The sequence below is a fragment of the Rhamphochromis sp. 'chilingali' genome (genome assembly GCF_963969265.1).
Source record: "Rhamphochromis sp. 'chilingali' genome assembly, chromosome: 21".
NCBI lineage: Eukaryota > Metazoa > Chordata > Actinopteri > Cichliformes > Cichlidae > Rhamphochromis > Rhamphochromis sp. 'chilingali'.
The window spans coordinates 1,726,530-1,753,830 of record NC_137949.1 but is presented as its reverse complement, the minus strand read 5'-3'; the positions used below and the strand labels follow the sequence as shown (position 1 = coordinate 1,753,830).

The 27,301-nt window shown below is 43.3% G+C and overlaps 1 protein-coding gene across 1 annotated transcript in view; it reads left to right on the top strand.

Annotated features, from left to right (window-relative positions):
• nrxn3a (neurexin 3a) overlaps nucleotides 1-27,301 on the top strand; it is a 219,672-nt gene that overhangs the window by 151,272 nt on the left and 41,099 nt on the right. The window contains exon 18 of the mRNA XM_080870806.1: nucleotides 4,186-4,305. Coding sequence (XP_080726932.1) covers nucleotides 4,186-4,305 — 120 coding nt within the window. The remainder of the gene's footprint in view (nucleotides 1-4,185; nucleotides 4,306-27,301) is intronic.

Genomic DNA, 27,301 nt, shown 5'->3' with positions numbered 1-27,301 from the left:
AGCTCAAAATTTATGTGACTCTTTTGAATAATATTTGGCACTTTCGATGGGAATCACTGTTTTTATTACATTTATTTTGTTAGACTACTGCTGTTTGAGGTAGCCGGGGTTTACAAATGGTCAGCTGCAGAAGTACAAAGCAAATAACAATGTAACTACTTCAAAAAATAGTTTATATCTTTATTTGTTGGATGTGCAGTTTTACATCTTGCCATTATTTCTGCATCAGGCTATATTTGGTATTCAGTTCACACAGACCTTTGTTCACAAAGACAAACTTGCCAAAGGTTTTAACATGTTCTGTGTAGCTACACCAAAATGGGCCGTTGAAACATTTTGCACAAGAAAACAAATGTCATTGTGGACAAAATGTTTCCATCTTCCTGTAAAAGTTGTGCATTTTTATTATTCACTTATTTATTTGTTGCTGTTTTATGGGCCATCTTCCACAATCTGTTTGCATGGACATCATTTTCTATACAGCAGTTTTTCTTATGCCTGCCATATCATTGAGTTGGAAATGTATGTATTGTACTTTTTGTTTTTCATGGAACATTTATTTAAAGAGCCCCATGTTAAACCAATAAATGTGCTAGCTGACATTTCATTTTAGTAGAAAAGAAACGGTATATGTCCTTGGTATAACAATCTGAATCAGAATGAAAACAATGTTATTTCATTGTACTGTATGCAGCGCAAGAAAGTATCAGTTGATTAATTTATTTTTCCAAATAAAATTTCATCAATCGCAGTTTGTTGGTCTTGTCCATGGCATTTTTGTGTGTTTGTATGATTTTTGTATGGTTTTCTTTTTCTTTTGCAATACACCACGATCAGCTCAACAGTCTTTTAAACTGTTTGAAATTTCATTGTTTGTAATTTCATTACAAGCTTTCATCACATTAAAAGTTTTTCTTGTTTGTTTGTTTGTAAGTTTGTTGCCTATATCGAAGCCCATCTGTAATTAGGGAGTTCAGACTGCAGCAATACATTTTGCCGTCACTAGAGGGCGATGCTGCACTGCTAACAAACAGCAAATAAGCATCAAAACTGAGCTTTAGGATTTTCTTATAAGCTAACGTTTAAAACAATCCCCCCTCGACGGTCAACATGACTTTGTCCCGAATACCTCCTTTAACTGAGCACCTTTGACGAGGTAAGTCTCCGGATTTGAGGTCGAATAACAATAAGTTTTTGTTCAGTATCATTGCAAACCAACCATTCAAGTTATAAAAAATAAACAATAATTTCCCAAACAAATGAATGTGTGTGAGTAACCAAAGTATACAAACAACAGCACACAAAGCAGTTTAACAAAACGTCTCGTTGCTCTTTATTTGTCATTATCATCCTAACATTCACAGAGTTATCGATGACACATTGTTATAGTGGCACAGTCGCGTTCTGACAGCACAAAGGTCTGGCTGGGCCTCTCCTCCTGCTCTGTGTACTCCACCTTCCTCTCAGTCCAAAGACATGCATGCCTGTTTAATTAATGATTCTAAATTGGCTGTCAGTGTGAATGTGAGCATGAATGATTGTTTGTCTCTCCACGTTAGTCCAGTAGACTAATGGCCTGTCCACACGCGTCTACCATGGCAGCTGGAATGGGCTTCAGCTCTCCTGTAAACATGAACTAGCTCAGCCGTTAAAACTGATGCATAGAGAACAGCCAAACAGAAAGTCTGAACAGAAATAACTGAAATGTACTATGCTTCATTTCAAATATAAAATAGTGTAGTTTATTTAAAGAATAACTACATTTTGCCACATTCCAATGAGAAAAAGATTTTTAGGGATAACTGTAGCAGTTGAATGATCTTTTACCAATTCAGTCCAATCAAAATTCAGTATTGAGTTTTATTCAATTTTATTTATATAATGCCAAATACAACAACAGTCACCACATGGACTTTAACAGCCATAAGACATTACATTATGATGACTGACAGGTAACGTGAATAACACTGATGATCACGTTATTCTGGCACCTATTATTGAGTGAGAGATATATAGATAATATTTTAAGGAGCAAGTGCAAGGACCAGATTGTGATGGTTAGATGATATGGTCAGAGCATCTCCTAAACTGCAGCTCTTGTAGTTTGTTCTCACTCTGCAGTGGTATCTATCAAAAGTTTTTCCAAGGAAGGAACAGCAGTGACAGACAGGTTGTTCATGGGCAGCCAAGACTTCAGTGATGCGCATTCAATTTCCATTCAATTTTATTTATACAGCACCAAATCACAACAACAGTCGCCTCAAGGCGCTTTACATTGTAAGGTAGACCCTAATACATACAGAGAAAACCCCAACAATCATATGACCCCCTATGAGCAAGCACTTTGGCAACAGTGGGAAGGAAAAACTCCCTTTCAACAGGAAGAAACCTCCGGCAGAACCAGGCTCAGGGAGGGGCGGGGCCATCTGCTGTGATTGGTTGGGGTGAGAGAAGGAAGACAGGATAAAGACATGCTGTGGAAGAGAGACAGAGGTTAATAACAGATATGATTCAGTGCAGAGAGGTCTGTTAACACATAGTGAGTGAAGAAGAAACACCCAGTGCATCATGGGAATCCCCCAGGAGCCTAATGCAGCATAACTAAGGGGTCATTCAGGGTCACCTGGTCCAGCCCTAACTATATGCTTTAGCAAAAAGGAAAGTTTGAAGCCTAATCTTGAAAGTAGAGATAGTGTCTGTCTCCTGAATCCAAACTGGAAGCTGGTTCCACAGAAGAGGGGCCTGAAAACTGAAGGCTCTGCCTCCCATTCTACTTTTAAATACTCTAGGAACAACAAGTAGGCCTGCAGAGCGAGAGCGAAGTGCTCTAATAGGGTGATATGGTACTACAAGGTCATTAAGATAAGATGGGGCCTGATTATTTAAGACCTTGTATGTGAGGAGCAGCATTTAGATCTGGGGCCAATGAATGGAAGCCAATACAGGATAAATTACATTAGTCCAGCCAAGAAGTAATAAATGCATGAACTAGTTTTTCAGCGTAACTCTGAGACAGGATATTTCTAATGTGCATGAAAAATGAAGGGTGGCCTATGTTTTCCAGTCCAACCGATCAACTACTGTAGCTCAAATTGCTGAAAAATGACACTGATTATTATAGAAAGGTGTCAGAATACACAGTCCATTGCAGTTTGCTGTGTTTGGGGCTGCATAGTTGCAGACCCATGCCCATGCTGACCCCTGTCCACTAACAATGTTCACACGAGCATCAGAACTGTACCCCTAACTAATGGAAGAAGGTAGCCTGGTGTGATTAATCATGTTTCCTTTTACATTGCATGGATGGCCGGGTGCGTGTGTTGCTTACCTGGGGAACACCTGACAGCTGAAGAAGACAAGCCAGCAGTGGCAGTGTGATACTCTGGGCAATGTTTGGGGAGACCTTGGGTCCTGCTAAGCATTGTTGCAGACCATGCACACCATTTCATTGGACTGGGACCTAGACAATATTAGGCAGGTGATCATAATGGTATGCCTGATCACTGTATATTTTAAGATAAAGACCCAGCAATAATAGAGTGAAACCTAATGCCAAGTATGTATCTGTTTAAAAACCACATTTCTAAGATTTGTAGGGATTTTTAGGAAGGCTTATGAACTAGATAAGTATGGAGAGAGAACAGGGAGAGACCAGAGAGACATGGGGACACAAATCACTTCCACAGGAGACACCGGTGATGAGACAAAGACAAGAATGGGACAGACTGGGCACGGAAGAGAATCAAGAACTTAAAATATAAATGAAAAAACTATGGACTACTAAACTCAAAACTAACTGATACATAGCTTTAATGTAAGTATTTCTTAAATTACCCAGGACCAAAACACTGAGTAGCTCCGTAATTACCCTGAGTGTGTGAAGACTTCCCATTTACATGTACAAAATGTAAACTATTCAATAGATTTGCTTCAAATCTCTGTACTAAAGTATTGTGGTCAGTGGTAATGAATGCTGCATTGAGGCAGCACACGCACAGAGGTGAGTCCTCTGTCAGTGGCCATAAGAAGATGAGTCCTCTTCAGTACCACTGTTTCTGTACCCTGATCATAAACCGTTCCTCTCATTCTTTAGTATAGGAGAATCATATACATATTTTGAGCTGCAACACTGAACTGAAGCCAGTTTTGCCAGTTTTGTGTTTGCTTCTTTTGTCTGATCCCCAGGACCCAGCACTACCTGCCAAGAGGATTCCTGTGCCAACATGGGCATTTGCATTCAACAGTGGGAGAACTACACCTGCGACTGCTCCATGACTTCATACACCGGCACACAATGCAATGACCGTGAGTAAAATCTAATGTCACATTCATACAATATCACTTTTTTGTGACCAGTGAGTGACAAATGTGAGATTCAAGAAAAAAATTAAAATGGAGAACATTCAATGTGTTGACTGCATATTAATACACATGTTGCAAGTCAGCTTTATATTCTTAGAAATATGTAGCCTATACACTAAATATTAATTTAGCTGAACCTTAGTGGTGGTGAGTGGCACTGATGTATGCTTAGTATTAAGTCTTCCTAGCTATGGATTCCAATTACAAAGAAAAATCATGGACAAAAATGAAGGATTTAACATTGTGTGGACATGTTTCTTTGTTTACCGGCTTGCGTGTGTGCTTGATGTGCAGCAAGATATTAAGCAAAATTATTTGGGAAGACATTTCCACAACAAGCTCTGTGAAATTGCTGAACAGTATCTGTGTGGATGTGAGACACAAAGAACAATTTCCAAGCTGCTGAGAAAAGCTGAGTAGAGCAAACTCCTAGTCTTGTAGTTGTGTTCACAAGTGGTGAATAGATGAAAGAGTCGGTTGTAAAAAAAAACTCATTCAGTCTCTGAAGAGGATGTTCTTTCCCAATACATTCATCCGTGGTGCTAAACCAAAATAATGTAACTCCAGTGCTGCTAGGGTACAGAACAAAACTGTCAAACACACTAGTGCATCTGACCGTGCCAGCAAACACGCTAACATATCAGTATGAAACCAAATAGTCTGCTGCTAATTCTCTTATTAATCTTAAAACAGATTAGTGGGGGGGTCACGTGACGTCAATGGCGGAGTAGCTGTGTTTCTCGCCCGCTCCCGCAGCTTGGCATTTGTTTAGGCCTTTATGTGTCTTATTTGGTTAAAGTCTCTGTTTATTTCGACTTTTAAACTTCGTACGATGCCAAGCACCCAGAAGAAGCTCAACCTTGGGTCGAAACCGGGCAAATCCGGAGGAAATCACCCTCCGCTCAGCGATCATGCTGTAGCGGTTATGGCGGAGGCCCAGTCGCTCCCACTTCTCGACCGAATGGACGTCGACAAATTGGTGGAGAGGATATCGGTGGAGGTGCTGAGGGCGGTGGAGGCCTCCTTTGAGAAGAAGATTGATCCAGTTCTGAAAAGACTGGAAACATGCGCAGCTAACATTTCTGCATTGGATGTTCAAATGAAGGAGGCAGAGGCACGTATATCAACGCAGGAAGATGTTACAGCGGGATATGGCGCCAAGATTTCTGAAGTGGAGCTCAAGCTGGAGGCCGCTTTGGATAAGATTGATGACTTGGAGAACAGGAGCCGACGGTGTAACATACGTGTTATTGGGCTACCCGAAGGCAGTGAAGGTACCAACCCTGTGTCTTTTTTCAAAACGTGGTTACCGGAGTTGGTGGCTGTGAGTTTCAAGGGCGGCGCTGTTAAAATCGATCGCTGCCACCGGGTGCTTGCACGCCTCCCTTCCAGTGCCCAGCGACCCCGCGCGGTCATCATAAAGCTCCACAACTTCCAGGATAAAGCACAGATCATGCAAGCGGCTAGGAGGAAGCAGTCCTTATTTCATAATGGCATTCCTATTATGATATTCGAGGACTTCTCCGCCGCTGTTCTGAAGAAACGCCAGGGATTCTACCACGTCAAACAACGCCTTAGGGAGATGGGTGTCCCCTTCGCTATGATGTACCCGGCTGTCCTTAGGATCAAGATCGATGGCCAGGAGAAATCTTTTAGATCTCCAGAAGCAGTCTCAGCTTACCTGGATAACGTACCTCAAGGGGCGGGGCCGCGCTCATCCTCGGTGGCTCCAGTGGACTGTTGATCTGTGCTCCTGTCCCATACCTGAGGCATTCGCCAATCCCTCGTCTCCTCCTCCTCCTTTTTTTTTTTTTTTTCTTCCTTCCCTGTTTATTATTATTGTTATTTTTTCTGTTTGGTTCCTTTTTTTTCTTTTCGGGTCTGTGCGGAGATAATAACCCCATACACATAGACTATTTTATTTAGCCATTTATAATCCGAATCCTTGTTTTAGCTGCGGGCGGGCAACTGTTTCACGTTACTGATTGAGAAAAGACTCGTACTCTGGTCCAGCATCTTTCTATGTCCAAGTTGGAAAGTTTGCTTGCGCCCCCTGCTGGGCGTTGGAGACCTTTGTCTGACCTCCATACTCACTGGTTTCTTGACGGTTCTGTTTCTTGTAAATAGTTTTTTGTTAATTGTTAGCAAAGCAGTACGTTTGTTTTTCTATGTGTATTTTACTTGCCACTGGTGTTGTAGAGCAGTGTTTGGGAGCCCTACATATCAGCTATGCTTTGGTCACCTGAGCGTGGTTCCATGCTTATTTAAAATGTTGTATGATAAGTGATAATTCAATGTTAAATGTTTGTTCCTGGAATGTAGGAGGTATACATAACCCTATTAAACGGGAAAAAAATATTGAGCTTTCTTAAGAGGGAGAATGTACATGTTGCCTTGTTGCAAGAAACTCACCTGTCTCCTCAGGAGCATCTAAAACTGAAACGTGATTGGGTCGGTCAAGTTTTTAGTTCCTCCTTTACGAGTAAGAGCCGCGGTGTAGCCGTTTTAATACATAAACACCTACCGCTGACAGTTGACCAAACAATTTGTGATAAGTCTGGTAGATATGTTTCCTTAAAAGGCACCCTAGGTGGTCAGGCGGTGTCATTTCTGAATATTTACTTTCCGCCAGTACAGTCTAGCGACTTTATTGCTCATATTTTCTCTTCCTTTTCTGATTGGGTTTGTGATAATTCTGTGATAGCCGGTGATTTTAACTGTTATTTTTCTACAACTAAGGACAGATCCCCTCCTAAACAAATTCAAATGTCTACAAGGGCCAAAGCACTTTTAGATACTTGTAACGAACTTGATCTGGTTGATACCTGGCGGACTCTTCATCCTAATGTTGCAGCTTTAAGGCAGGGATGACTCCTGGAGTTGCTTTCACACTGTATATGCTTTATTTCACAATCCGATCATACCAAAAACATACAGCAGCTCCTCTCCGACTCCTAGCCCCTTTGCTGCGGTGGAAAAAGAACCACTCCAAAACCCCTTCAAGGAACATATGTACAAAAGAGTTTTCCTAACACACCAATGGGGCGTTCAATGCCATCTGGTTAATATGAGTACTCTGGCAGAATAACAGTTCAAATGAAAAATATACCAGAACAAACAAGCAACCAAAAAAGAAGTGTGGGGTACCTTTGAACCAATGAACAAAGTATAACCATTTATACTTTTTAACATAACCTGGCCCCGTCGATATGTGTATCTCTCACACTCTCCCCCACTCGAGAAATGTCGTCCCGACATAAATGTACCTTATAATCGACAATCCATAGAGAACAATAGAATGGCATGGACTATGTACCAGGTTACATTACACCCTTTTTTTTTTTTTTTTTAAGTTACCCAAACTACCGTGCACTGTAGTTGTGTATACTCCTGATATAATCAGTTCAGCTTTTCTTTTTTTTTTTTTGTCCACAATTCAATCTATCAAATTACCATGCTATTTGTACTCTCCTGTAAAGGCATTAACTTTGTCCACATCTCATCTGAACACTAAGCATCTTCCCTTTACTCATACACATGTTCGGCCTGCAATCCATGTGTCACAATATTTCAATCAACATAGGTACATTTGTTACAATCTGAAATAGGGGTACCAAGTGTAAACATTATATCTTCCCCTTTTACCAAGGTCGCCAGTAACCTTGAATATTCACACATTTGGTGGCCACTATTCTTTCTTCAAGACTTGGTTGTCCAAGTTTACTATAGGTCAAAGTCTGTGGTCTCCTCCTTTCTCTCTTTGGGTATGGACTTGGCTGGTCTGTTTCCAAAGCCTCTTCGACATCAGAGCTGCTGTCCACCTCCCCTGCCCCCACAATAGCCACATCCTCTGGTTCCCTATTGTCCATTTTCTCCTCATCAGCTTGGCTGGGGTCCCCCTGGCCATCTCCTGACATGTGAGGAAGCTCATCTGGCTCACCCCCGTCCCTTAGTGGCATAAACTCTGCCGCTGTGGGGTCCAATGTAGGTGAACACTGAGGCTCAGGATAAGGCCAGGTGAAAACCGCATCAGAAAACTCATCTGTGTCCTCCTCCTCCTCACTCCCCACTTGTGTCGGAGTCATGCATGTTTGTTTCCGTTTGTTATAATGTCTTTTCCTTGTTTTAGTACTAGTTACAGTTGCCTCCGTATCTGCTGGGAGCGGAAGAAAATCGCAAGGCAACAACATATTCCTGTGCAAAATCCTTGTCCTGCCTTTACCATTCTCTGGCTCTAACTCAAACACAGGACTGTCCTCTCCCTTTTGTCTTTTAATGATGTAGATGTTGTCTTCCCAATAGGAGCGGATTTTACCTGGCCCACCCCTCTCCACAACATTTCTAACAAGGACACGACTCCCTATTTGAAGTGGTGGACCATGCACACTTTTGTTGTACTGCCTTTTACCTCGGTCAGCTGACTTAGCTGCATTTTTGGAGGCGACAGTGTAAGCTTCAGCCATTCTCCTTCTCCATCTGTCCACATAGTCCTGGTAGGAGCCTGAACTGTCCTCCTGCTCAATGCCAAAGAGAAGGTCAACTGGTAACCGTGGTGACCTACCAAACATTAGGAGAAAAGGAGGGTAGCCAGTGGCCTCATTAACAGTACAATTGTAGGCATGTACAACTTTATGGAGGTGGCTTTTCCAGTCTCTTTTCTGTTCCTCTGTTAGTGTTCTTAACATCGAGAGCAAGGTCCTGTTGAATCTTTCGGTCTGCCCATTTCCTTGTGGGTGATAAGGAGTAGTGTGTGACCCTTTAACACCAGCCAGTTCTTTTAAATGGTGCAATAGTCTATTCTCAAACTCTCGCCCCAAATCGTGGTGTAGTTTTTCTGGAAAACCAAACCTGAGACAATAATCATTGAATAGTTTTTCTGCTACAGTCTTAGCTGTCTTATTTGTAGTTGCGTAGGCCTGAGCGAAGCGGGTGTAGTGGTCCATAACTACAAGTATGTATTCACACCCCCCCTTGCATTGCTCCAGGTGCAAAAAGTCAACTGAAACCAACTGAAATGGATGAGTGGTCTCTATGCTCAACATAGGTGCCCGTGCCTGTCTGTTTGGCTTCCTCTGTTTGAGACACTCACAAACATTACTGACAAAGTGTTCAATGTCTCTTTGCATCTTAGGCCAGAAGAAACGATCCCTAATTAAATTTAGGGTCCTTTCTGATCCCAAGTGGCCCATCTGTTGGTGTAGTTCTTTGAGCACTAGTGGGTGGTAAACTGAGGGGAGAACTAGTTGTTTTTTGTGTCGAGTCTCTCTGAACATAGTTCCATCCTCTCTGATTTTCAGTTTGCTCCACTCTCTAGCCAATGCTTTAAACTCAGTGCTCTCAGTCTTAATTTCCTGTGTGGTGGGCCTTTTGTTTTGCACTACAGACTCGTACATTTTACCTATCACGGGGTCTTGCCGCTGTGCTGCACAGATTTCCTCTCTCGGTATTGGCTGAATCATGTCCAGCAGTTCCTCTGCTTGTGTTTGATGCTGAAGGGTGTGGAAGGAGACAGCGTTAAACATTAGAGCTTCTGTTTGCTGCACTAATATGCCCTGCTGTGAGGCTACAACCACGTCCTGGCTAACCGTCTGTGTACAGCAGTTCATATAGTCCTCAAAATCGAGGGGCATCCTGGATAAAAAATCTGCATCTGCATTTGTTTTTCCTGGCCTGTATTTTATCGTAAAGTTGAAATCTGCGAGCTCAGCCACCCAACGCTGACCTGATGCATTCAACTTTGCTGTCGTTAACACATAGGTGAGTGGATTATTATCTGTATAAACCACAAACGATGGCGCATGCAGCAAATAATCTCTGAAGCGCTCACAGACAGCCCATTTGAGAGCTAAAAACTCCAGTTTGCCAGCATGCATATGGTAATTTTTTTCTGGCGGCGTTAACGTTCTAGATCCATAAGCTATGACTCTTAACTTGCCATTACTGCGCTGGTAGAGCACTGCTCCTAACCCTGCTTGAGAAGCATCAGTATGAAGCACAAATGGTTGGTCTAGATCAGGGTAGCCTAGGATCGGAGGACTGGCCAGTTTATTGACTAAGTAAGACAAAACCTGATGGTGTGACTCTGTCCATTTCACAGGGGCTGATGAAGGCAACTGTCCTTTAGCCTGTTTGTTTTTCTCCTTCCTTCTCTTGTTCTGTGTTTTTAAGTCCTGTGGGCTACTTTTAGCATTTGTTTGGGCTGCTAGCAGTTCATACAAAGGTTTGGCGATACGTGAAAAGTCCTGTATATAGGCTCTATAATAAGATAGGAAGCCCAAAATCTGTCTCACTTCCCCCACTGTACTAGGGTGTTTCTCTTTAAGTGACATCACGGAGGCGACTTCTGCTGGATCCATACTATGGCCATCTTTTGACACCACTCTACCCAAAAACCTGACCTTAGGCTTGAACAGTTCACATTTCTTAGCAGTAAGTTTGACCCCATGTCTCTGATACCTTTGTAGCACGGCTCTTACATGCTCAACATGGTCCTCAAAAGATTTACTGTGGACCAAATTGTCATCAAGGTACGGTAGACAGATATCATCACGCAGACCCCAAAGACACTCCTCCATGCTCCTCTGGAACTCTGCTGGGGCGGAGCTGAGTCCAAATGGGATTCTAACCCACTGGTATAAACCCCAGGGGGTGATGAATGCAGTGAGTGGCTGACTGTCTTCGTCTAGGAATCCTTGATGATAAGCCTTTCCCTGGTCTAGTACTGTAAACCAGGAGCTACCAGTAAGGCTGTCCAACATGTCCTGTATCCTGGGAATAGGATGTCTGTCAGGCACCGATTTGCGATTAAGTTCTCGATAATCCACACAAAGTCTGAGGTCACCGGACTTTTTCCTAACACAGACTATCGGTGACGAATAAGGCGACTTGGATTTTGTAACCCACCCCCTATTGATCAAGTCTTGCAGGTAAGCTTTTACTTCCTGATGCAGAGGTTTAGGCACACTGTTGTAAGTCTTTTGAACTGGTGTTTGGTCGTTGAGGGTGATGTGCATCCGAAGGCTAGGAATGCAGCCTACATCATTTTCGTCTTTTGCAAAAGCTTTGCATTCCTCCCTAAGCATCATCCTCACCGCCGACTGTTGGCCACTCGTTAGATGGTCTAGAACTACAGGGGGATCCCAAACACCACTTGTCTCACCTGTGGGGGCTAATGGGACTTCGACACCTGCATCGTCTGCTGTTTTAGTTGTTGGAGTTTCTACAGGTTTTAGGGCAGCTGGGTATATTGCTTTTACGCCCTCAATGTGCCCCAGGACCACACGCGGATCTACAGTAATATTATGGCATGTGGTATTTGTGACAGATACTGGGACCATGGCTGAGTTGCCCCTTTTTACTTTAAACAATACTTCCTGCAAATGAAGCCCCTCAGGCAGGCTGGGGTTCAGAACAGGACAAAATAACATTACAGTGTCCTCGTCAGCCTGTATGCGTGTGCGACAGCGAATGGTAGTAGCTTCACTAGGGCCTAAAACAACTTTACTCCGCCCTGTCTTGACTTGGATCTCTTCCGCAGCTGTTCGATGTGTCTCTATCAACTGGATAAAAGTCTTAGCAGATCCGACGTCAATACCAAAAGCACTACTCACAATATTTGCAGCACAGTCACTGTTTTTAACACCCTGTTGTTTAAGTTGTTCGTTGATGATTTCTTCTATAACATTGTATCCAATAATGGGATCCTGAGCTACATTTGGGTCACTAGAGACCAATACGGGCACTAGGAGACTCGAGCTGGTCGTCTCCACCCCCGTCAGTCTAAACTCTACAGGGACCCACCCCATAAATGGTATCTCTGTCTGATTAGCTGCGAGCCCATTTAATGGTTCTGAACCTAAGAGTTCATCTATCCCCCTGATAGTGGTGTGAGGTAAGTGCTCGACTCTCCAGTTCTCATTTATTACGGTAGCCTGTGCACCCGTGTCCCACAATGCGGTGACTGGTACATTGTCAAAGGTGCATCTCACCATTTTTCGTCTACCAATCAGCTTCACTAATTTTTGTCCTTGCTTATCTGATAGAAGGTCAGAATATCCCATGTATGACAACCACCCCTTTTTCTCTCTTTCCCTCAAATGTTGTTCAACTAGCCTCACCGCTTTACATACATGTTTGTGATGGTGCCAGTGTTGTCCCTGACAGGCTTTAGAACAGTAACTGACAGATGAGCAGCCTGCACACCTCTGGAGTGGGGTGCTGACCGACTCTCTCTGGTGGCAGCAACCACAGCGGCGGGACTCCTGATGTGGCGGTGGGGTCACTGCTGGTCCCGTGGCAGTGGCCCTCTGGCGTTTCCCTGCAGCTGAAGTGGAGCTCGGCATCCTCTGGAGATGTGGCCAGGCTGGCCACACTTAAAGCAGTGGGTGCAGTTGTCTCCCTCTCCGTTGCTCTGGCAGGTCCTGCAGCCTTTCTTCCTCCAGGTACCCGCGGCAGCATCTGATGTCCTCTTTGTAGTCTGCGACTTGCCAGCGTTCAGGGAAGCAAGAACCATCTGCCTCACCTCTGCAACCTCGTTCCTCAGCTCTTTCACCAGGTCGTGCATTTCGGGTGGAGGATGATTTTTCTTGTCTTCCTTGGTGGCGGGGATCTGTGAGCTGCTGCGTGGTTCATCCCTAGTATGTAGCTCATTGATTCTTGGTGGTTTTGTATTGTTCCTCTTTAACTTGTTCAGTCTTTCTGTCTCGAGATTGGCAGCTTCATTTAGTTTCTCAATCAGCATTTCATCAGTCACATCTGGGTTGTCAAGAAGGGCTTTAATCTGGAACTTTATGTTGTCATTTTGCAGCCCAGTACCCACTGATCTCAAAAACTTCCTTTTTACCAGGTCCCGACTGTAGTGTTCTGCTTCTTTGTCCTTGGATGCGTACAGGAGGCGATCTTTAAGCTCAATGGCTCTGAATAAAAAGTCTTGAGCTGACTCTTTTGGATCTTGGGAAATATTTATCAGTTTTTGGTACAAATCAGATGTGTCATCTTCTCGGTAATGTCCTTTTAATATTGTCTTTAACTGTGTGAGTGTCAAATCAGTCTTTATTTCAAGCATATCACGCAGTTTGAGACCTGGATTGATGGCTCTTATCACTGCTTCAATAACTTCTGACTCACTGTGGCCTTTGCGGAGTCCATTTTCCATCTGATGCAGCAGGTTGGTATAGGACAGCCGATCGCGCTGCCCTCCCTCACCTATTTGGCCACAGATGCGAAACTCCCTGCGAATTGTCACCTCTGGTACTTTAGAAGACAGCAGGTTCGGGGCAGCGTCCGCCATCTTGAGTTTCTGCCCTATCGCTCTAATTTCTTCCTGCAGCTCGTCATACTTGTCTCTTGCGTCTGAAGGGCGGGAAAAATCACTCTCGGCCGTATTGTCTTTAGCTTTATATTCGCCCAAAAACGATAAAAGTTCTTTCACAAACTGTACAGCATCGTCTGGTGTATAACTGTTTTCCACCTCGTCCAGTTTATGTTCTATAACTTTCATCAGTTGGCGTCTGGAAGTGTCTTTTGTAGGCTCATTTAGCGGTGTAGCAAAGCCTTTCACCTTATAACCCACTTCTATGAGCTGATCACGACTTAGCTGGCAGAGTGTGGCGGTGATCTTATCTCGTCGGGCTTCTATCTCCATTGTGGGTACTCACAAGCTTGTCTTTAGTCCGTCAGATTTCAGGTCCGGTGCTTGGAGAAAGGTTTTTCTTCAGCCGTGCGGTAGCGCTAACGTTAGCCGCTAATGGCGCTAACCAGGCTTCTGCTTCACTCTCGTGCGGGAAGTTCTTCAAACCTTCCTCCTGGCTGGCTCGCCATGATATGTTGCAGCTTTAAGGCAGGGATGACTCCTGGAGTTGCTTTCACACTGTATATGCTTTATTTCACAATCCGATCATACCAAAAACATACAGCAGCTCCTCTCCGACTCCTAGCCCCTTTGCTGCGGTGGAAAAAGAACCACTCCAAAACCCCTTCAAGGAACATATGTACAAAAGAGTTTTCCTAACACACCAATGGGGCGTTCAATGCCATCTGGTTAATATGAGTACTCTGGCAGAATAACAGTTCAAATGAAAAATATACCAGAACAAACAAGCAACCAAAAAAGAAGTGTGGGGTACCTTTGAACCAATGAACAAAGTATAACCATTTATACTTTTTAACATAACCTGGCCCCGTCGATATGTGTATCTCTCACACTAACGATAAAGAATTTACTTTTTTTTCCGGTGTTCATAGAACAAGTAGTAGGATCGATCTCGTTTTCACCCCCAAACGATCACTGGGAAACATTTTGAGATGTACAATAGGCGATATTATTATATCAGATCATGCGCCGGTTTTTGTTCAGCTAAGCGATCTAAATCCTGTCCCTCGGTCTCATACCTGGAGATTTGACAATTTTTTGATTCACGACCCAAGGTTCGAAACATTTTTAAATGATCAGCTTGAACATTTTTTAAAGGTCAATGCAACCCCTGAAGTTTCTCCAGGCCTGCTTTGGGACACCCTGAAGGCTTACACCCGTGGACTGATTATATCATATTCAGCAGGCCTGAAGCGGAAAAATCAGATGGAACAACGGATATTAGAACTGGAATTGCACGAACTGCAAGCTAAACATAATGAATCACCTTCAGAGCAATTAAGGAATGAAATTCAGGTGGTTAAAACAGCTTTGGAGGCACTATTGACAAGAAAGGCTGAGAAATCTCTTTTCTTCATGAGGCAGAGGTTGTATGAGTTTGCTAATAAACCTAACCGCTATCTGGCCAATCTTCTTCATAATAAGGGTGCTGGTTGTAATATCCCATGTGTTAGAGACTCATCTGGTTTACCTAAATATGACAATGTAATTATTAATGATACTTTTAAAACTTTTTATAAGCAGTTATATACCTCCCAGTTTAAATCAACATTGGAACAAGGTATGCATCACTTCTTCTTAGGACTAAATTTACCTAAAGTTACTGAAATCCAAAGGGATGATTTATGTAAACCTATAACGCAAAGTGAAATTTTGAAAGTTATTCAGATGCTTCCAAATAACAAAGCCCCGGGTCCAGACTGGTTCACGCGGGAATTCTTTAAGAAATTTAGTAATATTCTGACTTCCCCACTGTATAAGATGCTTCTGTCCTCTTTTGAGGCAGGCACTCTCCCCCCCTCCTTAATGGAGGCTAATATTTCGCTAATTCTGCAGAAGGGGAAACCTCCAGAAGAATCCGCCTCCTATAGGCCTATATCTGTTTTAAATCTTGATTTGAAGATACTTGCTAAGGTCCTGGCTGTACGTCTTGAGCCAATACTACCTTCGATCGTTGAGAATGATCAAACTGGTTTTATACGAGGGCGGTATTCCACACATAGCGTGAGGCGCCTACTTAACATTATTCAGCACTCATCTTTGTTTAACCCTGAGGCTCTAGTCATCTCACTTGACGCTGAAAAGGCCTTTGACCGTCTGGAATGGCCGTTTCTTCTTTTCACACTTCAAGAATTTGGTTTAGGTGACAACTTCGTTAAATAGATTCAGATCCTTTATACTTCCCCTCTTTCGGCAGTGATTACCAATGGTTATAGGTCAGACAATTTCAGTATTGAACGTGGCAGTCGGCAGGGCTGTCCGCTGAGCCCTTTGTTATTCGCCCTGGCTATGGAACCCCTTGCCACAGCCATTAGGAAGGATGCTGCTATTGAAGGACTCTGTTTGAAGAATTCTCAACATAAAATTTCACTTTATGCAGATGACGTCTTAATTTTTCTAAATTCTCCTGCTCACTCAAATTCCTAGATTAGTTGCGTTAATTTCCCAATACGGCTCCTTCTCAGGCTACAAGATCAATTTTTCTAAAAGTGAGGCTATGCCCCTCTCTGTTCTAAATGAGGTTGATCCAAACATTTCTCAGCCTTTTCGTTGGTCTCCCTCCGGTTTCACTTATTTAGGGGTAAAGATTTCACCGAATCTAAAAGAAATGTATAGTCTGAACTACACCCCTTTAATTCAGACCATCAATCGCGATTTGGGTAGGTGGTGCAGCCTCCCTCTGTCTCTCTTAGGTCGTATTCATCTGGTCAAGATGAATATCCTCCCTCGCCTCTTGTATTTATTCCAGATGTTACCGCTTGCTCTGTCCAAAAAGGTTTTGTCAAAATTAAATGGTTCAATTATTTCTTTTATATGGCATAAGAAAAGACCTAGGCTGAGATACAGTTTTCTGTGTTTGCCTGTTCAGAAAGGTGGTCTTGCCGCTCCCTCCTTCCCACAATACCTCTTGGCTGCACAGTTTAAATTTCTTACAGAATGGTTTATGGACGATCCGGATTCCATTTACCTCAGCGCTGAGTCCGCTTCTTTAAAGGGCATTCCGTTGCGGAACCTGCTATATATTTCCTCAGGTAAAGCCACAGTTCTAACACAAGATAATATGGTGCTAAAGAATATGCTCGTTATTTGGCGCAAAGTCAGGCGCCTGGAAGGATATTTTAATTGTTTCTCCCTTCTTACTCCTATTCATGAAAACCCTGACTTCTTACCTGGTCTTCGGGCTGGTTTTGAGGACTGGTCTCAAAAAGGGATTAATACAGTGGGTGATCTTGTTCATGAGAACTCTCTTCTTACTTTTAATCAACTGAAAAGCAAGTTTGGTCTGACCAATAAGGATTTTTTGAAGTACTTTCAGGTAAAGCACTATATTACTTCTAAATTGAAGGATTTTAATGGAGGGTTTGGTCTTTCTCCTATAGAATCACTCATGGTAAAAACTACCCAACTAAAATGTATCACTAAAAAGATTTATAACATTCTGTCTGATCTTAGAATGGATGACTCTAACAAAATCAAGGGCCAATGGGAATCAGACGTAGGCGCTATAGATGCTGAAGCTTGGGATGAGTTGTGTTGTCGTCCTTTTAAAGCCTTGGCATCTAATTCTATTTGGGAAAGACAGTTTAAACTTATAAATAGGCTTTATATTACACCCGAGAAGAGACACATAATGTTTCCAGCTTTGCCTAATCTCTGTAACAAATGTCAGTCTGCTGTTGGTTCCTTTTTTCATTGTCTGTGGAGCTGCCCTGTTATTCTACAGTTTTGGAGATCACTCATAGACAAGCTATGTACTATATTTAATTGCCGACTGCATCTGGGTCCAAGGACTTGCCTGTTAGGACTGAACGATGAGCTACCTGCCGGCTTTCGCAGCAAAGATCTCCTTCACATACTGCTACACTACGCTCGAAAGTGCATTATGGTACTGTGGATTTCTGATAAGGCCCCATCTGTCAACCAGTGGCTACAGTCTGTGATATGTATCATGCCAATGGAAGCCTTCTCTACAGCACTTAAGGACAAACCTTTCCTTTTCTATCGCATATGGGACCCTTTTTTGGCCCACTTGAACACTCCTTCTGCTCAGAGGTTGAAATCGGGCTTATGGGATTTAGCCTGGCAACAAAGGGACGATTGTTAACCTTTTTCATTGTTTATGAATATTGCTGTTGGCTTTCTCTTTCTGCCTCCCACGTCCTGCTATACATGTAGATGCATCTTTGTCCTGTGTGTGTATATGCTGGTCACTGCTGTTTCCCTGCTTTGCAATTAAAAGTTCAAAAAAAAAAAAAAAAAACAGATTAGTGTGTTTACAATTGAAGTGTTCTCTCAAGTTTTATCATAAGCTTGTTCACAAAAATGCATTTTACAAGAAAAACCTAACTCAGGCCAGCAGGAGTCACTGTATGGAGCACTGAAATCCAAAGCATCTCTCCATGAGAGATCAAATTAGATGAACTGAGTTGCATTGAGTTAAAAAACGATAAAATTCAGAGTGGCAAAAGAACCATAGTTAGCTTCACGATAGTGTTTGGTTGTCACATACACTTTTTTGTCTTCTCAAAGAGGTTGTTTAGGTGCTCTCTTTATTTGTCCAATATAACCTTGAGCACAGGGGCATTTGAGCTTGTCGACTGTGATGTTGTGCTGCAGTTTATGAACTGTCTAACAGGAAACTTCTTACCACTGTGTGGAAAAGTAAAAAAACACATAGTAATAGTAGTAAATATACAGTTTTGTTATGTGCATGCATTTGTCACATCTGTAGTTTTGCTTCAGATGATTCAGCCATTAGAATCTGCCATTGTCTTTTAACTATATCCTTAAGTTGCTGATCATTATGGTTAAATTCAGTGATGAAGGTTATTCTTTTTGTTTTTTGAATTGAGTTTCTTTTTTCAGTACTTCAGCTCTTGATTATATTAAAGTGTAGTTGTAAGTTTTGTCAGTTGTGTAAGAGTGGCACTTTCCTTTTTAAATCTTGAATATCCTTAACCTGGTTTTAAATTCCTCTTCCAGAAGTTTGAGCAATTTCTCCTAAGGTGGAAGAACTTCCCCATCTTGGATGCTTGCTTGTCAGGAAAAGTATTGCATAGTTTTTTTATAGGTTTGTGCTAAGTTAAAGTAGTGCTGAGTCATTACTACTATTCTATGCCTTTTCAAGGTGGTAACATTGTATAAAATCCCACAATTTTATCATTTCATCTGAAACAGGGCTCGTTGAACTATTCAAAAATGTACTGGTTAAGGGAGGGCAATGAGTATACAATAACTTTGTTTTATAATTTTTTTACTACAACATTCTGATGTCAGCTTTTGCTTTTATTACAATATGTTCTCATAATCAGTTTTTAAAGATCATTTATGCTCTTCTCTGAGCCCTTGGTATTTCTCCAGCTTCTCGTGTTGCTTCTTCCTGATGTTGCTGTCATTTGGAACCGCTACATCGATCACTACGGCCGTCTTCTTCTGTTTGTCTACCACCACTATGTCCGGTTGGTTAGCCACCACCATTTTGTCCGTCTGTATCCGGAAGTCCCACAGGATCTTAGCTCGGTCATTCTCCACCACCCTTGGGGGCATCTCCCATTTTGACCTCGGGACTTCCAGGTTATACTCGGCACAGATGTTCCTGTACACTATGCCGGCCACTTGGTTATGGCGTTCCATGTATGCCTTGCCTGCTAGCATCTTGCACCCTGCTGTTATGTGCTGGATTGTCTCTGGGGCATCTTTACACAGCCTGCACCTGGGGTCTTGCCTGGTGTGATAGACCCCAGCCTCTATGGATCTTGTGCTCAGAGCTTGTTCTTGTGCTGCCATGATTAGTGCCTCTGTGCTGTCTTTCAGTCCAGCTTTGTCCAGCCACTGGTAGGATTTCTGGATATCAGCCACCTCCTCTATCTGCCGGTGGTACATACCGTGCAGGGGCCTGTCCTTCCATGATGGTTCCTCGTCTCCCTCCTCTTTCTTGGGTTTCTGCTGCCTGAGGTATTCACTGAGCACTCGGTCAGTTGGGGCCATCTTCCCAATGTATTCTTGGATGTTCGTTGTCTCATCCTGGACTGTGGTGCTGACACTCACCAGTCCCCGGCCCCCTTCCTTCCGCTTAGCGTACAGCCTCAGGGTGCTGGACTTGGGGTGAAACCCTCCATGCATGGTCAGGAGCTTTCTTGTCTTTATGTCTGTGGCTTCTATCTCCTCCTTTGGCCAGCCTATTACCCCAGCAGGGTACCTGATCACGGGCAGGGCGTACGTGTTGATGGCCCGGATCTTGTTCTTACCGTTCAGCTGACTCCTCAGGACTTGCCTGACCCTCTGCAGGTACTTGGTGGTTGCAGCTTTTCTAGCGGCCTCTTCATGGTTCCCATTCGCCTGCGGGATCCCCAGGTACTTGTAACTGTCCTCTATGTCTGCAATGTTGCCTTCTGGTAGTTCAATCCCCTCAGTTCTGACTACCTTCCCTCTCTTTGTTATCATCTAACTACATTTATCCAGTCCAAACAACATTTTGATGTCATTGTTGTATATCCTGGTGGTGTGGATCAGTGAATCGATGTCTTGTTCACTCTTGGCATACAGCTTGAGGTGGCTGACAATAATTTCATTCCTCAGTCAGTTTCCGTAGCCAGTCTTGTCAATGATCTCACTGAGAGGATTCAGGCCAGTGCAGGCCTATGCAGAACAGCAGTGGCGACCAGTGTTCCCTCTAATGTTTCATGTGTCTGAGCGAACACACAAACTCCCTGAGCGTCCCTTGGACCACTGTGAGCGACAGCAGACGTGTGCACTGTGGTCACGCCAGCATCAAATCCATCCAAGTTACATGTTTATTAAAATAATCAAATTACAGCATTTACATTTCTGTTAGACTACTTTTAATTAACTGCTTTATCCCACTTACAATGAAAATTAAAAACAATCTTGTTCATGACCTGTGCAGCATGTTAACACTATTGGAAGTAAAAATAACTTGAACTCCAATTTTGAAAACACAACTTTCTTTTTTCTTTTCATAAAGCTCTGACTTGTATTATGAGTCTGTGGTCTGGGAGAGAGTCTGTAACTCTGTCTGCAAAATACAGTAAATAATGACCAATGTTGGGCAGTTAATGATATAGTTACGTCTTCAAAAAAGTAACTGAGTTATGCAAACAAAGTGTTTTGCAGCTGTTTACCTAAAAATGCAGCCAAGGCGTTTTTTAAATAAACAAACTATTTACAGAACAATCAGCTGTTCTGCATCAAATCTGATGCCACACAAATTATTTGTGCCGCTCCAAAAAATAATTTCTGTCCACTATGAGATGAAGGAGAACAACAGCCTGATACCTGCAGGCCTGACAGCAGCAGATGTGTCACTGCTGTAACACCTGTAACACTCAGCAGTCGCCTCAACAGTCGACACACACAACAAAACTGTTGACTAGACTACACACTAACTACACACTAACTACACACTAACTACACACTAACTACACAAGATTTGTGCGAAACGTCTGAAATCTCTCACAATATCTCAAAACACCGCCGTCACTCCTAAAACTTCCCCCTCCCTTAACAACTAAATGCCATGTTGCCATATCATGTTTTGATTGGTCGACATGGTACATTTTTCCACCAATAGGAAAGGCTGAGGGAGGGGGGCTGTTTTTGCTCACAGGCTTTCGAGCATTTTTCTTATAAAACGCCGTTTTTACCGTTTCTTCCTGCAGTAACTATAAACAACGACAGTATTCAGGAAGAAAACCAAACATTGCAGATATTTTATCATAACTCTGGTTTTACGTGGCCGATCAACACAATTTAAAAACTGGTATAAAGTCCACACTTTTCCCGTCAGTTGTTCCGTCTGTCCTGCTCACATCTCCAATGGTTGTACACATTGTCATTAACGTGGCTTCACTCCACATCAGCACCGGTGTCGGCACATATTTACTTTAATTTCAATTCAGGTTAGAATTTTTTTGTGTGCAGATTTTCTCTGCGCAGAGACCGTGCCATCAGGGCGCAATTGTGCACGTGCGCAGCTTAGACGGAACATTGGTGGGGACAGAGCATCTCTTTGGTAGATCCCGCACTTGATGGTCACTTGTGCTATTGGCTTGAAGTTGGCCTCTAGTGTTGTCTAGTCACCCCCACCCGAGATTGGGTACCTAACCCCAAGTGCAATAGAAGAAGGATCATTGAATGCGGGAGGAACTGACCTGAAAGACAGAATCATGGCAAAGCTTGAAACCTGGATCCTCCGCTGCCTCCTTATCCTCCAGTTACCATGACTACGTGAAGTACCCTCAGAAGATCTACTAGATGATGTGAATGCAGCACTACGGACGCCGCCACCATTACCGAGATTAACAAGCTGATCTACACCACGGCAGCAGTGATCAGATCAAGGTCAGGGATCAGAGCTGCAGAAAGGTGCAACAAAGAAGGTGCCTAAGAACTACAGCAAACTGTCCATACCTGAGGCCTTGAGAACTGCCAAGCAAAGACTCACAGCCTTGGCCAGCTGCTTGAAGAGGTACACGAGAGCGATAAAAGGCAGGAGAATAAACTAGCTGTTCTCCACAGAACCGGCCAAAATGTACTCTCAGTGGCAGGGGAACAATGTGAGAACGGCACCGCCAAGGCTGGAGATGGTGCAATACTGGAAGACCATAACAGCAATTCTCAGTGGGGAAGGTAACAGTGGTCCCAGTGGTAATTGGAGTACTACGTGCAGAGACTCCCAAGCTAGGCGAGTGGCTCCAGCAGATCCCAGGAACAACGTCAGAGATCTCTGTCCAGAACAGCGCAGAACTAGGAACAGCTAAGATACTGTGCAGGACCCTCAAGCTCTATATGAACCGGACCATTTAAGCATAGAATCCCAGACCTCCCCTGCTATCTCCTCCAGCTTATCCGAGGCTTAGGGTCAGGGTTAATGACCCAGAGACCCTCTACTCACCCATCAGGTACTTTTTTTTTGCAATTTATGTAATTACTATGCACTTAGTACTCTAAGTTGTTTTATTATGTATGTTGTATTCTTGTACAGCACTTTGGTCAACGCTCCTGTTGTAATTAAATGTGCTATATAAATAATTTAACTATTAAACTATTAAACTTAATGCAGACATATTATTAAAATCTGGGCTATAATGGTTGTATTGATGTATAGCAACTTGAAATGCTCCCAAAAACGGCACTACAGCATGTAAAAATATAAAGTAAGCTCTGGCGGACTTGGTTCTATGGTAGGTCTTAAAGGGTTAAATGGCTAAATTAGCTCCTCAACATGTCCTGAAGTTCTCCAGAGGCCTGGTAACAAACTAATCATGTGATTCAGGTGTGTTGACCCAAGGTGAGATCTAAAACCTGCAGGGACACCGGCCCTCGTGGACTGAGATTGCCCACCCCTGGGTTAGGGGATGAAGACAGGATAATTCTACCAACATACCAACTAACTATACCAATAAATATCTCGTTAGCAGGGCCACTGCCTACTTACAGCATTATCGTATTTTATTTAGGTTCATTATTGCCACACGAAGAATAATAGAAAACATTAATGCAAGGACTTGTTGCTATCTTTCTGTTTGCTGAGTGCCTTGCTGAGCCACCACAGCCTCCTGGAGTTAGCTGTGTATCCTGCACCCCATGTGTATCCTGTGTCACTTGAGCCCAAGCATGAGCCTGTGCCACCTGAGTGGCTGGTGGACCAAGTCAGTGTGCCTGTTGTTTCTTGAGCGTGAGGGTACCGTGCTGTCTGAGCCTGAGGGTATCCACATCTTTTGCTCTAACCAGCCCCGAGCTACATCACTGGAGGATCCTAGTCACTGTCATCGGCCCTCAGCCAAGAAATCTGAGGTGTCCTGTCATCTCCACCACCTCCAGAGGAGTCTGCTGATGTGTGCCTTCAGGAGAATCTCTAAGAGAGGAGAGGTCAGGAGAATTAACCAGCTGTTCTCCACTGAACTGTCCAAGGTGTACTCTCAGTGGCAGGGGAACAATATGAGAACAGCATCACCAAGGCTGGAGACGGTGCAATACTGGAAGAGCATATGGAAGAAGGATGCAACCCATAACAGCCATGCTCAGTGGCTAGTGGATCTAAGAGCAGACCAACTTCATTGGACAGGCTCCAGTAACCATCAAAGTGACAGACATCCAAGAAAGAGTCTCAAGCATGAGAAATTGAACAGCACCAGGCCCTGACATGATTCATGTACTCTATGAGCAGCTCAAATGAACCAGCTGCTAATGGATGAGACACACCCAGAATGGATTATGGAAGGATCCAGAGGGGGGGGCCTGTCCCAACCAACTGCTGGCCAGCAACCTGCCTCATACCACAACATGGAAGCTGCTTTCAGGAATCATAGTGGCTAAGGTGAACAGAAAAAGGGCTCAGCACATGAGTGGGGGACATAAAGGAATGGGCAGGAACACCAGAGGGGCAAAATACAACCACTTCTTTGCACGCTTTGAGGTGAAGGGGCCAGAGGCAGCCGTGGCTAAGCTTCATGGTGCAGGAATATGAGGTGAGGCGCACACTGAGGGGATGGAACCCCAGGAAGGCTGCCAGTCCAGATGGGGTGAAGGGAAGGGTCCTAAAAAATGTGCAGACCAGCTGGCTGGGGTCTTCACTAAGATGCTTCACTGTCCCAGTCCTGCATCCCACCGTGCCTAAAGCCGGCCACAATCGTCCCACTGCCTAAGCAGACAAACATTAGCAGCCTCAACGACCAGCTGCTCTAAGACCCGTTATAATGAAGCGTTTCGAGAAACTGGTCCGGCGTCACATCATGTCCTGCCTGCCACCAACACTCGACCCGCTCAAGTTCGCATACAGAGCTAACAGATCAGCTGACGACGCCATTGTTACAACGCTCCACACCACCATCTCTCACCTGGAACAACAGGGGTGTTACGCCAAGCTGCTCTTTGCTGACTTTGCTGACTGCCTTCAATACGATGCTCCTGGACAGACTAATAGTAAAACCGCTGGATATCGGACTTCCTTCTACCACCTGCAGCTGGAGCAGAGACTTCCTGTCAGATCGTGTACAGAGAGTTAGAGTGGGCCCTCATCTTTCCTCAGTGTTTCCTTAACACCGGCTCTCCACAAGGCTGTGTAGTGAGTCCCCTACTGTACACTCTGTACACACATGACTGTGTCAGTACCCACTGGTGGGGCTCATCTCTGGGGGAGATGAGACGCCATACAGAGCTGAGGTTAAAAGGCTGACAGATTGGTGTGCAGTCAACAAGCTGGACCTCAATACCAACAAGACAAAAGAGCTGGTAGTCGACTTCAGAAGGAGGAAGTCTGAGCTGCAGCCCGTCAGCATTAACAGGGAGTGTGCGGAAAGGGTGTCCAGTTCCAGGTTCCTTGGTGTGCACATAGACACAGACCTCCAATGGAGCTCAAACACCTCGGCTGTTTTAAAGAAGGCCCAGCAGAGTCTCCATGTTGTATTCTCTCTCAAGGTATCCTACAAATTACTTTCTCTGGGACTGCTTGACACCGCTTTTAGTCTGTATTTTTTCTGCAATGCGTCGGAATGATTCAGAGTCTACAGTGGAAATCGGCAACATTTCCTTGGTGATATAGCCAGCAAAGAGCTTCCTCAGTTCAGCAACACTAAGACCTGTTGCTCTTTAGTCTGTTTTCACCTGTTTAGCATGTTTGTCCAGTATAAGTGGATGTGGTAGCCGCAGTGGTTATGTCAGTGGGTTTCTCTGTGAATTTCACATTCCCGTGGCAGTGTGCTCAGATTTGAAGTGGAATTTTTCACTGTAGAAAGAACTTTTCTTCCCACAAGGAGTGAACAGCGGACGCTAATGTTTTTGTCACTTTTTCCACAATGAAACACAAATTAATGTCAGCACTTCCCAGCTTTAAATGCTGCATGGCCGTACTCTCTCCCACACTCCATATTATCAGTTGTTGATATTACACACGTGTCTGTTGCTACCACAGATGTCACATGCTGCTACGTCATTGTCATGAGACACTCTCACAAACAAAATCATGGTTTAATAATGCAGTAACAGCGTGCTTATGGGAAAGTAGTAATCTAATTACAGTAATCTAATTACTTTTTTGCAATAGTAATCCCTTGCTCTACTCGTTACTTGAAAAAAGTAATCAGATTACAGTAACATGTTACTTAACACGTTACTGCCCATCTCTGGTGCCAAGTATGGCCTGGAAGTCTTGAGGTCAAAATGGGAGACGCCCCTAGGGTGGTCGAGACTGACAGAGCTAAGACCCTGTGGGACTTTCAGATACAGACGGACAAATTCGTGACGGCTACCCAACCAGACTTAGTAGTGAATGTGGCACTACAGTAGAATAATTTATTACTTTGCATAGAGAAATGGAGCAGAATAAAGTCAAAATTTCAAGAATAAACTTGAAATACTATTTTGAGGAAAATTCAAGACTAAAGTTGAAATAATATTTTAAGAATAAAGTTGAACGGTGGAGATTAAAGCTGTTGTTTCACATTAAACAATAGTGTAGATAAGTTGTTGAAGACATGGTGCCTCTGCTCAGAAGTAAAAACCACGCAAACTTGGAAGAGTTGTGCAAAATGAAATAGTTATCAATGGATTCAAGGATATTGATGGTTACACGCTTAAAGAGGGTATATGCTGCATCACAAGACACAATAAGGCAGCTGATCAAGTTGTTTCACTAACTCATCAACACCAAGCATTCTGTAAAGTTGGTATGAGGCAGTTGGTTGACTTAAAACCAAAACTGTAATCTTGACATTTATTCTCAAAATTGTTTTTTTTTTTTTAACTTTTTTTCTCAGAATAGTATAGTTTAATCTTGAAGTTTCAACTTTATTCTCAACATGATCAAAACTTATTTTTCTTGATGTGACCCTATATTCCATCATAACTTTCAGATTAGCATCTACGGTATGAAAATATCTGAATGTAAAATGTTTAATCAGCTGTTTTGCCAAGTCTCTGCATTCATTTTTCATATTTTAATCCTGCCGTAGATATCGACAGCTAACCATGTAATACAGTTCAAGCCTTTAATTCAACTGTTTTTTTTTTAAATTTTATTTTAATATCATTTTTGAAAAATCATGTGTGTGGCTTGAACCGTTGTTTGATTTATACAGTGGGGCAAAAAAGTATTTAGTCAGCCACCGATTGTGCAAGTTCCCCCACCTAAAATGATGACAGAGGTCAGTAATTTGCACCAGAGGTACACTTCAACTGTGAGAGACAGAATGTGAAAAAAAAATCCATGAATCCACATGGTAGGATTTGTAAAGAATTTATTCGTAAATCAGGGTGGAAAATAAGTATTTGGTCACCTCAAACAAGGAAAATCTCTGGCTCTCACAGACCTGTAACGTCTTCTGTAAGAAGCTTTTCTGTCCCCCACTCGTTACCTGTATGAATGGCACCTGTTTGAACTCATCATCTGTATAAAAGACACCTGTCCACAGCCTCAAACAGTCAGACTCCAAACTCCACCATGGCCAAGACCAAAGAGCTTTCGAAGGACACCAGGAAAAGTATTGTAGACCTGCACCAGACTGGGAAGAGTGAATCTACAATAGGCAAGCAGCTTGGTGTGAAAAAATC